The 13,449-nt window shown below is 34.2% G+C and overlaps 1 protein-coding gene, 1 long non-coding RNA gene and 2 other non-coding genes across 6 annotated transcripts; 2 read left to right on the top strand and 2 right to left on the bottom strand.

The window, feature by feature from the left end:
* Positions 1 to 674: 674 nt before the first annotated feature.
* On the bottom strand, positions 675 to 6,318 carry LOC102669628 (uncharacterized). Of its 3 annotated transcripts, none has more exons than XR_005889346.1 (4): positions 5,435 to 6,318; positions 2,591 to 3,272; positions 1,053 to 1,121; positions 675 to 974 (listed from the first exon to the last, which is right to left on the bottom strand). It is a non-coding gene; the product is annotated as an uncharacterized lncRNA (long non-coding RNA). The 3 variants fall into 3 exon arrangements; XR_003263673.2 differs by having other exon boundaries at positions 5,466 to 6,318; XR_005889345.1 differs by having other exon boundaries at positions 2,591 to 6,318.
* A 143-nt stretch (positions 6,319 to 6,461) lies between these two features.
* On the top strand, positions 6,462 to 9,820 carry LOC100808731 (proteasome subunit alpha type-7). Its single transcript, XM_003520124.5, has 3 exons — positions 6,462 to 6,793; positions 7,003 to 7,417; positions 9,378 to 9,820. The coding sequence occupies exons 1-3, from the start codon at positions 6,621 to 6,623 to the stop codon at positions 9,537 to 9,539; spliced, it is 750 nt and encodes a 249-aa protein (XP_003520172.1). The 5' UTR covers positions 6,462 to 6,620; the 3' UTR covers positions 9,540 to 9,820.
* Positions 9,821 to 10,332: 512 nt separating this feature from the next.
* TRNAI-AAU (transfer RNA isoleucine (anticodon AAU)) lies at positions 10,333 to 10,406 on the bottom strand. Its single transcript has one exon. It is a non-coding gene; the product is annotated as a tRNA-Ile (tRNA).
* Positions 10,407 to 12,286: 1,880 nt separating this feature from the next.
* Positions 12,287 to 12,912, top strand: LOC100306309 (uncharacterized). The gene is made up of 2 exons (XR_413055.3): positions 12,287 to 12,418; positions 12,603 to 12,912. It is a non-coding gene; the product is annotated as an uncharacterized protein (transcript).
* The last annotated feature ends 537 nt before the right edge of the window (positions 12,913 to 13,449 follow it).

The raw sequence follows: 13,449 nt of genomic DNA, 5'->3' as shown, positions 1-13,449 counted from the left end.
AAAGGAGACTTTAAAGTTCAACTAAATAGCTGCTTTAGCAAAAAAATAATGGCGTAAGATAGAGTAAAACATGACTCAAACACCTTTCTCATGTGGAAAGGGACTTGAGTGTTGTTGTGTAACGCCCTTAACTCACTTATGATTCAAGTTGATGATTGAGATGTTGGAATTCTAATTTGTAATTTATCATTATTTATTCTTTACGTGGAAAAAAAATGTATTGGACTTGAAATAATTTATCAAAAATTCAAGGATCTAAGATCTACAATATAATTAATTATTAAGGATTGATAATTAGATTAAATACATGAATCTATTGTCAATTATTTAATTTTTTTTTAATGTTGTTAATGACTTTATGAAATTTTCTCAACCAAAAAATCTCTTTATTTTCATAACTTTTCAGATTGAGGAAAAAGAAAAGTTTGATATATTGAGAAACGGGTATTGCATTTCTCATCCTCACCCTTGACTTTGTGACCGATCCCCAACCCCGCCTGCCCCCGCTAGTATTGATTAAAATTTAAAAAAAGAGAAAAAAAATATTGTAACTTATTGAAAAAAAATGGGGCCAAAAGACAATTGCGTAGCAAAAAAAAAAACAACAACAAAGTCAATTTCAAAACATGGGACATGTGTTTAATAAAAAAAAATTACTAAAACAAATCAATCAATTCAATTAAAATAATAAAATTTGGGTATTGCATGAAAAATAAAGGACATGCATATTTAATTTCTCCTAAAATACAATACCATCTAAATATATGTTGTCTCAACAATAAATAGCCTATGATTCTCTTTAGCAAAAAAAAAAGATACTAATATACTATGTTGGTTGTCCTTTAAGTTCTAATTCAGCAACTTAAACATGTTTCATATTTTCAAATTACATAATAAAAAAATAACTTAAATTGTTCAACAAATAAATCTTGATCATTCCTCCAAATTAGTGACACCAGCACCCATCATTTCACCTACATAAAAGAAAAAAAAATCAAAACAAAAACTTATATTATATGATAACAAAAAATGAAATTTAGAATATTATTTACCTTCATCATCTGAAATCATTTCATTCATTATAGTAGCACATTCAGCAACAACTTTATAGCTCATAGAACCTATAAAAATCAATTACAAGTATTAGTTTGTTGAATAAATACAAATATCAATTTAACAACATATATGAATAAAACTTTACTAGTATTTTCAGCACTTCACAACCAACTTCTAGCACACATTAAAGCCTCTAAAGTAGTCCATTGAAGTCGACTACGATGTGGGCTTAATATTTGACCACCGATGCTAAATGTGGATTCTGAAGCTACAGTAAATGTCGGAATAACTAATATATCCTTAGCAATTGCTTGAAGTGTTGGATACTTGACACCATTAAACTTCCACCACATCAAAATATCAAAGTCAATAGCTCTTGATAAAAACTCTTCTTCTAAATAGTGGTCCAACTCTGATTTAACATAAGAACTTCTAGCCCTTTTTTCCTTATAATAAATCTATCATGTTCAGATAATGCATCACCAACAACTTCACTACTAGTAACATCACCAACATTACTACCAAAAGAGTCTTTGTTCATTTTCATTTGGTAATCAAAAACTAAGTCATAATACAATTGTTGAATGCACCTCACTTGAGTAAAAGAGTTATGTTCATACAATTTTTTATAATAATACTCAAGCAACTCCATCTTGTACCTAGGATCTAAAACAGTGGCAACTCCCATTACATTATGAATCACATCCCAATATTTATCAAATTTGATCATCATATTTTTTGCCATTTGTTGAACCATTGGGTTAGGAGAGGTAATACATTGTTTGATTGCCAACTTAATCTCACATATATTTGGAAAATACAATTTAGCAGTTGGATGTTTAGTAGAAGAAAACAATTCAGTGATAATATTGAACAACTTCAATCTCCCATAAACATCCTTTGCAAATTGTCACTGTAAAGTACTTAGCAAACAAGTATATTGAGACTCTCGTTGCTTTAATAGACAAAATAAATCCTCATATCCTATGGTAATTTCAAGCATTTTGTAAGTTGAGTTCCACCTAGTTGAACAATCTAAGGCAAATTTTTAGTGTAAGGGATTCTCAACTATTTAGCCGTTTCCTCAAATTTTTTCTTCCTCTTGGGTGTTGTTGTCCAATATGTCACACTATTCCGAATCTTTTCTACACCTTCTTTCACCACTTCCAACCCATCTTTTACTATCGAATTAAGGATGTGTGCACAACAACGCATGTGAAGTAAAGACACATCCCTAAGCAAACTACCTAAGTGCAATTTATCCTTAATTTTATCAATCATAATATCATTTGTGGTAAAATTATCTAGGGTGATAATGGATAGTTTTGTGTCAATATTCCAATCCATCAAACAGTGAGTCAATACATTTCAAAGTCTATCACTTGTATGAGAAGCAAGAACGTAAATGAACCTAATATAAAAATAGAGATATAATATAAAAAACAACCAAAAAAAGAGATATAATATAATCAAATTCAATCATTTTATAAAATAAAAGGCCTAATAATATAAAAAGTTCAAATCATTTTATTACCTCAAAATCTGACTTTGCAAGTTCCAACAACCATCAATGTAATGAGCCATAATAGCCATATACCCCCTCTTCTGATTTGTTGAAGTCCACATGTCTGATGTAATGACCACTCTTCCATCAAGACTATTCAACAACTTCAAATTTGTTGCTCGTTCATTCTCATATATTTTCATTATCTCCTTCTTAATTGTATTTCTAGTAGGAACCTGAAACACAAGTTGGAGGACAGTAAAGTATCTCCTAAAGCCAAGGTGATCCGCAATTGATAGTGGATACCCATGCATAATAATTGCTTTTGCTAGCTTTCCCCTTGCACATTCCGCATCATAAGTTCTCGCACCCAACTCTTGCTTTCCTTGCACGACCTTAGGTGTAAGAAATGTTTGGCCCTTCATCCCTATCATAAAAATCTTGTACTGAACACAAATCTCATTATCCTACCACAAATGTTTGGTTCCATTTTTTGATTTTCCACCAAGAAGTTTCTTACAATACTTGCATTTAGCCTTGTCTAAACCATTGACTTTAATTTTTTTTAATGCTACCAAATCTTACTTTTCAGCCTACATATTCCTCCTTGCGCCTCCACATTATTAACTTCATCTTCATGAGGTGAAGGAGTAGGATCAACATTAATAGGTGAAGGAGAAGGTGTAAGATCAACTTGAATAAGTGAATGAGTCTGATCAATCGGTGAAGGAGAAGGAGACTAATTAATTGATAAAGGAATAAGACAAATTCCTTCCGATGAAAAACTAATATCTTACACTACTTTCCGGGAAAGAAAACAAAACACTAATATCATATTTTTTTTCTCCCAAACAAGTAGTATGATAAATGCAACATGCAATATATGCAGTAAATTTGAGTAATAGCCCAATGATTCAACAATTACACCAATTAAATAAGAATGATTCAGTCTAACTAATCGATATAAATATATTTTTCTTTTAGGAAATCAATCAATAAAAAAATTTGAAATTTATCTTATTTATCTTTTTATAATTTTTTTTCTAGTCTTTTATGATGTTTTATTAGGATAAGAAATAGAGTAGTTTTTTAGCACTGGCAATATAACATAGTAATTAACCAAGGGGAGATGCAGTAAGACACAATTTCTAATTTCATCAAAATCTCCCATCCACTTTTTTATATCAGATGTAGCATACAAGTCCAGTGCCTTTAATGCAAACATCCATACAATTATCCCATAATTGACTCGGTGAGAAGGAAAGATACTTAAAATTCTTATCACCAGCTGTTATGTCATTTTTTTAGTGTTGATTGTACTTTTTCATGTCCTTATCAACGAAAGAAACACGGAAGAAGTTATCAGTGTCTTCAAGATAGTTGCATAAAACACTTTTGGAAAGGTTCACTTCAGTACACAATTATATTTTGGATGGAGTTACGCGTACTCTATACACATTCACCAACTCATCATCTAAAGAAATATCAATAGATAAACTGGAAGTAGACTATTAGTTGTGTGAGTGTTTCTTATATTTTTTTTTCTCCTACATTTTGTAAAAAACAGGTTCACAAAACTAGTGAAATTTCCCTTTCCTTTTGGTGGTACAGTTCATAAGTTATAGATCTAGTTAACTATCAAGTAACGAATAAATGGTCGAAATATCAATTTGTTTGAAATAAATATAAATGTTTGAGTATTCAGATATTTATTCTGTCACTTATTTGAGTATTATAGTATTTACCACAACATATAAAAAGAGCTAAACATGTTTACAGTTAACTTTTGCCCAATGCATACTTGTTAACAAGACAAACATTTTTTTTGCCATTATTTGTTCATGCATTAAAACATAAGTCCTGAAATTCTAAATTCTAATAGCCAAAGTCAAAAGTCAAACAAGCTAATAGAAATAAGCAGTGTATATTTACTTTGCACCTTGTTAGTAAACATGATCTTACAAGCAGTACCTTGTTAGTAAATATATTTAGTTATTATTTATCTTAGTCTTATAAATGAGATTCTTTCTACATCCTATTATTTGAACAATTTTTCTAAAAAAAGTAAAAACCAACAACTTAAAGTAGTTGGAGATCAGATCTATTACTACTATGATGCAGCGTGACAAACAAAAAGCAGATGGCTCTACACAGATCTTTTCAATACGCGGAAAACATTGATATGCTAGAAGAAAATCAGATTCGAACGACACTATTTTCATCATTTTTTTTTAATTTCTTGAAAGTGCTAAGTGGCAACATTGACTGCCTTTGGCTCAGTGGGTTGTAATAACCAAACTTTCATAATACATTTAAAATTTTCACAAATAGACAACAGAATCTTTGTAATGTGAATAGTACCACTCTGCTCTGTCTCGTGCATTGTAAGTATAGCTTGGTCATGGCTCAAAACAGAGCAGATGGTATCATATTGGCAACTTGTTTTTTATTAGTACTAAATTGTATATTTACCAATTTACTATTGGCATGGCATGAAATGAAAGAAAAGAAAAAGAAAAATATTGATTTTAAACATTTTTTTTCTTTCATTTGGTTTTCAAACAAGGTTCAAAGTAAATATACACTGCTTACAGTAAGCATACTGTGCGCCCCTAGCACAAACAAACAAGGTAAAGGTTTTTCACTTTTTTGACTATTTTTCTTGAGAACATAAACAGAACCAAAATGAAGCACTAAAAATTTTCACTCAAATTAATAAAACTAATTAAATGTTGAGATACAGAATAGAACATGACAGTGAAAAGCTATCTTGATGTTTAGGGACATGTGTTTTGATGGTCAGAAGAGGAGGAAATGGAAAACTACAATGCAATCCACTACCAACAAAGCAAACCAGACACTTCAAATACTCACAATGCGATGGATGGTTAAGAGAAAGAGAGACCTTGGTGTCCTTGTCGATGGGGGAATTGAGATCAGAGAGGAGATCGAAGTAGAGGAGTGGCAACTCCAAATCGACACTCCAATTTGGCAGTAGAGTGAGGAGTGCGGAGCCGCGGTGCAGATTAGGTTTTAAGAATTAGGTTTTGAGTTTTGAGTTTTGACTTTCGAATATTATACACTATAATTTCGGGGTGGGTTCAGGGTTAGGGTCGGGGTAGATATCAGTACTTTCATACCCACCCCTACCCCCGCTTTGGGTTATTGGGAAAAATCTGAATCCGACCCCAAACTTAGTCAACGCGGTTTTTCTTTTTCAAAGTCGAGACGGGTTCGATTCAGTTCCTACAGGGTTGGATTTCGTTGCCATGCCTAAGCTTATGGGTGATAAGTGGATTACAACATCTTCAATGGGGTTCTTTGGAAATTTTCTTAAGTGAAGAAACCATATCTTGTAATTTCTTTTTTATTGGAGCAAATCTATGTGGTAGGGAGAGTTTCTTAAAAACAAGCTTCGTTGCTTTGACAAGAAAGTGTTCCTTGGCAATATTTTTTTAACAGAGAAGTACAACAATCAACCAACAATCCGAAAAAGAGGAGAAAACAGAAATGGAAGAAGAACATCAACACAACAGATCATTCAACATTGACAACAACATCAACACATAATGCCTCGTCGTCACACCACGGTGGCCCACGCCTTGCCTCACAGTCACAACATTGTGGTGCCATGACTTCTGTTGTGTAAGGGGTGCAAAAAATACAAAAAGAAAACATGATTCCATTGTGTATTTTGTAAACAGATTCATGTAATCCGTGAGAACATTTGTGGAATCAAGAAAAAAACCACCCACGTGGGTGGTGAAAATAGTAATTGCGAAGGGATGAGAATAATAGCTCCCCAAAAAGAAAGGGCAATAGTATATAATGTAGCTAAGACCAAAGCCCAGCCCAACACGCTACTCTACTTGTTCCCTAAGCAGCTGCAAGTAAAAATAAACAGACACCAAGACCAACACCAACACCAACACTAGCGTGTTTCGTCTTCTTCGTCTTTACTCTTTTCTTCACCGAAGCGAAAAAGAAAAGGCTTGACTTGAGAGAAATAGAGCTTCGAATCGAAACTCAGAATTAGAAAAAAACACAAATCACAATCACAATGGCAAGGTACGACCGAGCAATCACCGTTTTCTCCCCCGACGGCCACCTCTTCCAGGTCGAGTATGCCCTCGAAGCCGTCCGCAAGGGCAACGCCGCCGTCGGCGTCCGCGGCACCGACAACGTCGTCCTCGGCGTCGAGAAGAAATCCACCGCCAAGCTCCAAGACTCCAGGTACCACTACTCTTATCAATTCCCCCCTTTCCTTTCCCTTATTAGGTTTTTTAATCGGCAAATGTTAGTTTTGTTAGCAGAGAGGATTTTCCCTCTTCCCTTAACCATCCAACTCACCTTATATCTCTGCCGTTCCCTTAATAGGTGTAAACCAAAAAAAAACGACGTCGTTTCAAATTAAACACTGATTTGGTGTGTCGTTTTCGCAGGTCGGTGAGGAAGATTGTGAATCTGGACAACCACATTGCGCTGGCATGCGCGGGGCTGAAGGCCGACGCACGTGTGCTCATAAACAGGGCACGTGTGGAGTGCCAGAGCCACAGGCTCACCGTGGAGGATCCCGTCACGGTTGAGTACATAACGCGGTACATTGCTGGGCTCCAGCAGAAGTACACGCAGAGCGGCGGCGTGCGACCCTTTGGGCTTTCGACTCTCATTGTCGGGTTTGATCCCTACACTGGCTCGCCCTCCTTGTACCAGACGGATCCCTCTGGCACCTTCTCGGCGTGGAAGGCGAACGCCACCGGGAGGAACTCGAATTCGATTAGGGAGTTCCTCGAGAAGAACTATAAGGACACCTCTGGCCAGGAGACTGTCAAGTTGGCTATTCGCGCATTGCTTGAAGTGAGTTTCGTGTTTGTTCTTGTTGTGTTTGTGGATGAATAGATGGTTTTATTATTTTTATAGAGCCTCTTTTTTGCAACCAAGGTTTTAAATTGTGGTCATTATTGTAGTAGTTTTGTCACAATCCTTAAAATTGCTAACAAATGCGGTGGCCACAATTGCAATCATAGTCAGACCCCAAAAATGTTGATGTTGTGGTTGCAATTGTGGTTGCGGACTGTTCTTTAAAACTCTTGGTTGCAGCCTGTGTGGTTTTTTTTCCTTGCTAAAGGACATTGGCACTCTCTTGCCTTGCTTTTTGCATGTGTCTGTCTTTTGATGTTCTTAATGGCTTGGGAGGAATGTTAAGGTAGCATTTGATAGGCAGCAGGCAAAATGGAAGGGAATGGTCTACCCTGATGTGTTATGTTCTCTCTTTGATTCAATTTTTTAGTGGAACCAAAACATACCAGTATTTTAACCTTATGTTCATTTCTGTTCTTTTTTTTAAATGCGTCAAGGTCAAACATTGAACTAAATCTATTATATGCTATGTTCTGTCTTTTTCTAGTGTGTCTACCAAACGTTGTCTAAGTGTCTTGAGTTCTTTATGTTTGCAAATTTTATGACATGGAAGAAACCTTTGCAGGAGCAGTTGATTGCAATTAAGTAGGAACTTTTGGATAAATTACCTGCATTTATATGCTTATAATATTTTGGGCAGTTGAGCTGAAGTAGCTATTTCCACTAGCGTAGACTGGCCTAAAGTATCCATGTTCGTTCATTTTAGATGTTGTCCCTTTTTGATTCTCGATATAGACACAGTTTCTTGCCAATAAATAACTTAGACAGAAAAGTTGCTACACAAAACATATATATAGGGCTATTTTTTTGGAATATTTATATTTCTGTAAGATTAAAACACAAATCTTATGTACTGATTTGCGTGTTATAGACATATACCCATCTTTTAGCATATGATTCATTCACACCTAAACTTTCAATTACATTTTATGATACTTCTAGCTTTCAGGCCCTTTTTCATTGATACATGTTTGTAAATTATCTCAAACATTCTATACTTTATGCAAATAAACATATCTTCAACCTCAATTTTGATTGTGAAATCCATTTTAATTTATTAAACAGCCTAGAATGTCATGATAACTTCTCAAATGTCTAATTTTGATTGTTTTTCTATCAATATATAATAGACTTTTAAGTCTTTGTGATCTTTTCTGTAAATAGCCTGTAGGAGTGTACCCTAAACCAAAAATGAATATATGAAAAACAAGAAGACTATGTGATACATTTATGTGGGTATTTGTGGTTCACTTGGTTGAAAATCTCTTCATTTTGAAAATTTAGAGAAGCTAATGGAGTACGCATCTACAACTTAGCTTATGCACAAGTTAAAAATAAGCTTTTAGATAAGCTAATAGAGAAAGCTTCTACAAATTAGTTATGCATAAGATAATTTTAACTTTTCGAGAAGTTTATTTCTTATTTCTTCTTATTTTTCTCTTAGAAGTGCTTTATAGAGAAGATTATCTAAACAGACCCCTAGTATTGTCTGCAACTTTGAAAGTGAAGCTCATGATGCTGTATTCCACAATCCTTTGAGCTTATTTTTTCTCTTAGATGTACATGACTTGTTTGCCTTGCAAGCCTTTATGTACATGGTGTGTCTTTTACATCTTAAAAGTAAAAAAAAAATGGCTACATGATTGTATCCACACTAGTACTTTTGTAATGTGTTGAATTCCTCAAATATTGTAGGACAAACGAGTAATAAAACCTGATAATCTGATGGTTGTATATTAACTTATACAATCAAATGGTGAATTAGATCAAGTAATTCTGCCTATTCCTGTTGCATAATTGCAGTATTTCTGTTTGCTAATAGCATGTTATGTATTTGCAACAGGATTTGTTTGATATATTTTATTTTTGACTTTTATTTGCCATCATATGTAATTAGGTTGTGGAGAGCGGAGGCAAGAACATAGAAGTTGCTGTGATGACTAAGGAGCATGGTCTGCATCAACTGGAGGAAGCTGAAATTGATGCCATCGTTGCTGAGATTGAAGCAGAGAAAGCAGCTGCTGAGGCTGCTAAGAAAGCCCCTCCTAAGGAGACATAATTTTCTGTTTTGTGTTACGCGGGGCATTGTTCTTGCTACGTGTTGGCTGTACTCACTGAAGCTAAAATTGATGCCATTGTGTCTAAAGATTGAAACAGAGAAAACGGCTGCCGAGGCTGCAAAGAATACCCTTTCTAAGGAGACATGATTTTATTTTACTTCTGTTTAGCTCGTGAATTGTTCTTGCTAGATGTTGGCCTAACTTAAAACAACTGCTTTATTGTTTTTGGGTACTGTCATATAGTGTTTGGTCAAATTAATTGCATGTCATTATTATTCAAGTTCTTGTTGAGTAGGATGATACACAACATCTTCATAGACAGGAGCTGGTTCTTTATATTGGCCAATACGACTATATTTAAGAAATATATTTCCATAGTTTAGAAAAAATTTAAATTACGTGAAATGAAAATACTGGCGTTATTAGATTCGGACATCAAATTGGTTAAGTAACTCGGTTATTAATCAAATCAGTGAGATGCATGTTGAATCATTTAAATTGGCATATAATAACATCATATTTTAAATTTTTTTCATAAAAACTCATAATATGATTTACTTCAATATCGGTGGGTTACTTGTTTCTACATATTGGTTAGATTATGGATGAGTTTGATTAAACTTAAAAAAAATTTAAAATATAAATTTTCTGATTATTCCAGGTTCAATCAGCGTGGAGACAAGATTTTTGTAAGAACTGGTGAAAGATTGCCTATGAGACACATACAGTGGCAACAAATACTTAAAAGTAACGAAGAAAAAAGCATAAATCTAACCAAAAACAATAACAACTTGGCCCATGCAGGTCTCAAACCTGCGACCTTCGCGTTATTAGCACGACGCTCTAACCAACTGAGCTAATAGGCCAACAGATATGCATTATTAGTTGTAAATTATTTTATAATATATCTATTACACAGTACAATTCTGCACATCGCCATTGTCTAGGTCTTCAATCGAACTCGCTAGGAACGAGAACTTGTTCAGATTGACATACACCATGAAGGAAGGTGGTTCCGAGGTACTCTCCTTTATCGAAAAAAGACTCTCTTTTCTTTTTCTCTGCTTTCAACTTTCTTTATCAACAAATTCGCAATTCATTTTTCTCCCGTTTTTTCTCAACCCCTTTGAAAAAATCTGTTAACTTTCATCTTTAAATTTAGAAAAGAACTTGTTGGTAGCATCAAGCTTCGTTTTTTTATTATTAATGTTTTCAGTTTGTTTACTGTTCCTACATCGTAACACGGTTAAGGCCTAAGGGTTGGTTAAATTTCCGATTGTTGAAATATGTTTCGAAATACTGGGTCAGATTCAGTTGATTTGTCACCACAAGTTGTGATTGTTCGTCTCTTTTCTCACAAATAAAGCATAACTACGGGGGAATTTTTCTATTTTGCTTATATAAAATAGATTGATGCAGATGCATTCTCAAGTCCTGTTATCTTTTGCCTTGATAAAATCCCGTTGAGCAGAAGATCCAGAAACATCTTAGAGTTTTCAATTGAGTCTGTGATAGCTTGCATCTAAAACAGCATCATGTGCCCATGAGGGTTTTGAGTGAAATTTGCTGATATTAAGGTTATGGGTTTAATTCAGGCTTTTAGTACCATTGTAGATTACTAGATTATGCTAGCCTTGAATGTTCATGTAGATCAACCTCACTAGTGGGTGTTGTTTACCAAGGTTTTTCACTTTTTGAAGCTAGTGGCTCCCCTGTTAAAAGACAAGATGAGTCCATTTTTTTATCTGTTTTTTTTATTGAGACTTATGTTGCTTCTCTTTTGTATAAAGCTATGGCTTTGATAATTCAATTGACATGCGAAGAAAACAATGCACCCTTGTCTGAAACTGAGTGACTGTGATTGATTCTCATTCCTGTTTGCTGGATGGATACTCATGTTGTGGTATCTAATTTTCTCAATATGAATGTATATGAAGGTAAGATAGTAAACTTACCTAGCCAATAGCCATTGACTGTGGATCTTTGTTTGATGGTTATGTATTGATTTTTGTTTCCCATGGAAAGCTATCTTTTTTGGGACATCAGGGTTTTATGGTGTAGTTTTATGGTATTGCTATACTCTATCGTAGTAAGTTTGAATTTTAAGGAACAAGAGAAAAGGTGGGGTAGCAGAAAGAGTATGTTAAATTAAAATGAATTTGTGGTTACACAAGAGACAACAAAATATGAAATGATTGTATACAAGGAGATATTGATGTGATGTCAATCAAGGAGAAAATGAAAGAAAATTAGGTAAGGTGGTTTGGATGTATGCAATGAAAACCATTGGAGGTACCCGTGAGGAGAACAGATTGCATAATATTTAGTCTTGTAAAAAGGAGTAGAGGGGAACCAAGAACCTAGAAGGAAATTATTAAAAGAGACCTCATGGTGAATAATGTTCCTGAGAATTTGGTTTTTAAGTGAGTCCAATGGCATTGTGTGATATATGTATCCAATCTCACCTAATGAGATAAGGCTATTGTTGTTTGTGCGGTTTTATGGTGTAAGAACTAGAAACAAATGTTAACAACATTGCTTTTAGTGGTATTCATTAATGGCAAACCATTAATTACAAGGCTTTGTTTGATTTCACATTGATCATTAGTAACAACTTCAGCATCTGAAATTCAAATTTCCCTGTGGTTTACTGGTTTTGAGAACACAATATGTTATTTCCTTCTCCTGAGGCTTTCAATCTGTCTAGTTACTGTATATGAGGTTGTGTATATACTCCAAATCATTTATGTGAATTTGGTTTCAGAATAATGAGACAAAGCAAGCTTCTGCTGACGTGTTGTTTATTTATTCAAAATTTGCGATGGCATGCATTGGATGTAAGGTTCGTCCGTGTGATTTGAGGTTTCATTTGATGAAGGTATGAGAATAACTTTTGTTCTTTTCTCGTTAAGAATAGTACTGATTGTATTGTTATTTGTAATATGATGATTCTGTATGGCAGCTGAAGGAATTTTTTCTTGAGAACTAGCATGTCCATATTTTCATTGATCCATGCTTTGGTTTCTTTATAACCTTTTAATGGGTATTATACTATTTTTCAGGAGATTTCGGGTATGCCCTCTTCTTTAAATAGGGAATCAGAATAGAATGCAGCATCTCCTGATGCAATGGGTGAGTCATCCAGCACAGGAACAGCAAGATTTGACAGAACAGACAGTTTTCGCGCACTATAGTTGAGAGTGGACTGTGACCATGTATTTTTTGGTTGGGTCTGTGGCATAGTAGGTGTTTGTGTCTTGGTAAAAGCACTTTTGTCCTGCATAAATATCATATTATGATGTTATACATGTAGGCAGAATTATGTTTCCAATTACCATCTATGCAATGGCTCACAGATTGGTATTTATGATACCACAGTCAGTCAGTCATTTCATTTTAAATTTGTTGTAGTGTAGTTCAAATTTGGCCCATTTTAGTTAGTAAATGTTGCTCATAGTACTTCTATCTGGCTCGAGTATAATTACTCTCATAAAGGATGTATGTAGTATTGTAGTCTTGTACCAAAAAAAATAATTATTAGTAAGTAAATGCATGTGTTCATTGAATGTTAGTTCACCTTGTTGAACTTGTGTCTTCATAGGATCTTGCAAGTTGTGTTGCCCAGATGAGGAATGAAACCATCGTCAAGTTTGTCTTCCTTTCTCCATAAATATTTTTTATTGCCACTGTTATAATCGCGTGTATCTAGGCAACATTAGTTATTTTGTTTTGGGTGAGATAATTTTTAAGAAAAAACTGTTTGTCCTTTTCTTTAGGTATACCATCCGTTGTTATACACAAACCAAGAAGTTCGCCTTAATTTGTAATAAAGCAGTATTTTTTTTTTTTTGGAAGATACGCATTTGTGGAAGTATTATCTAAGATTATAAGTACTAATTATTGTACACT

Source organism: Glycine max, chromosome 2, assembly GCF_000004515.6.
Source record: "Glycine max cultivar Williams 82 chromosome 2, Glycine_max_v4.0, whole genome shotgun sequence".
NCBI classification, from domain to species: domain Eukaryota; kingdom Viridiplantae; phylum Streptophyta; class Magnoliopsida; order Fabales; family Fabaceae; genus Glycine; species Glycine max.
This window is presented reverse-complemented; position numbering and strand designations above follow the sequence as displayed.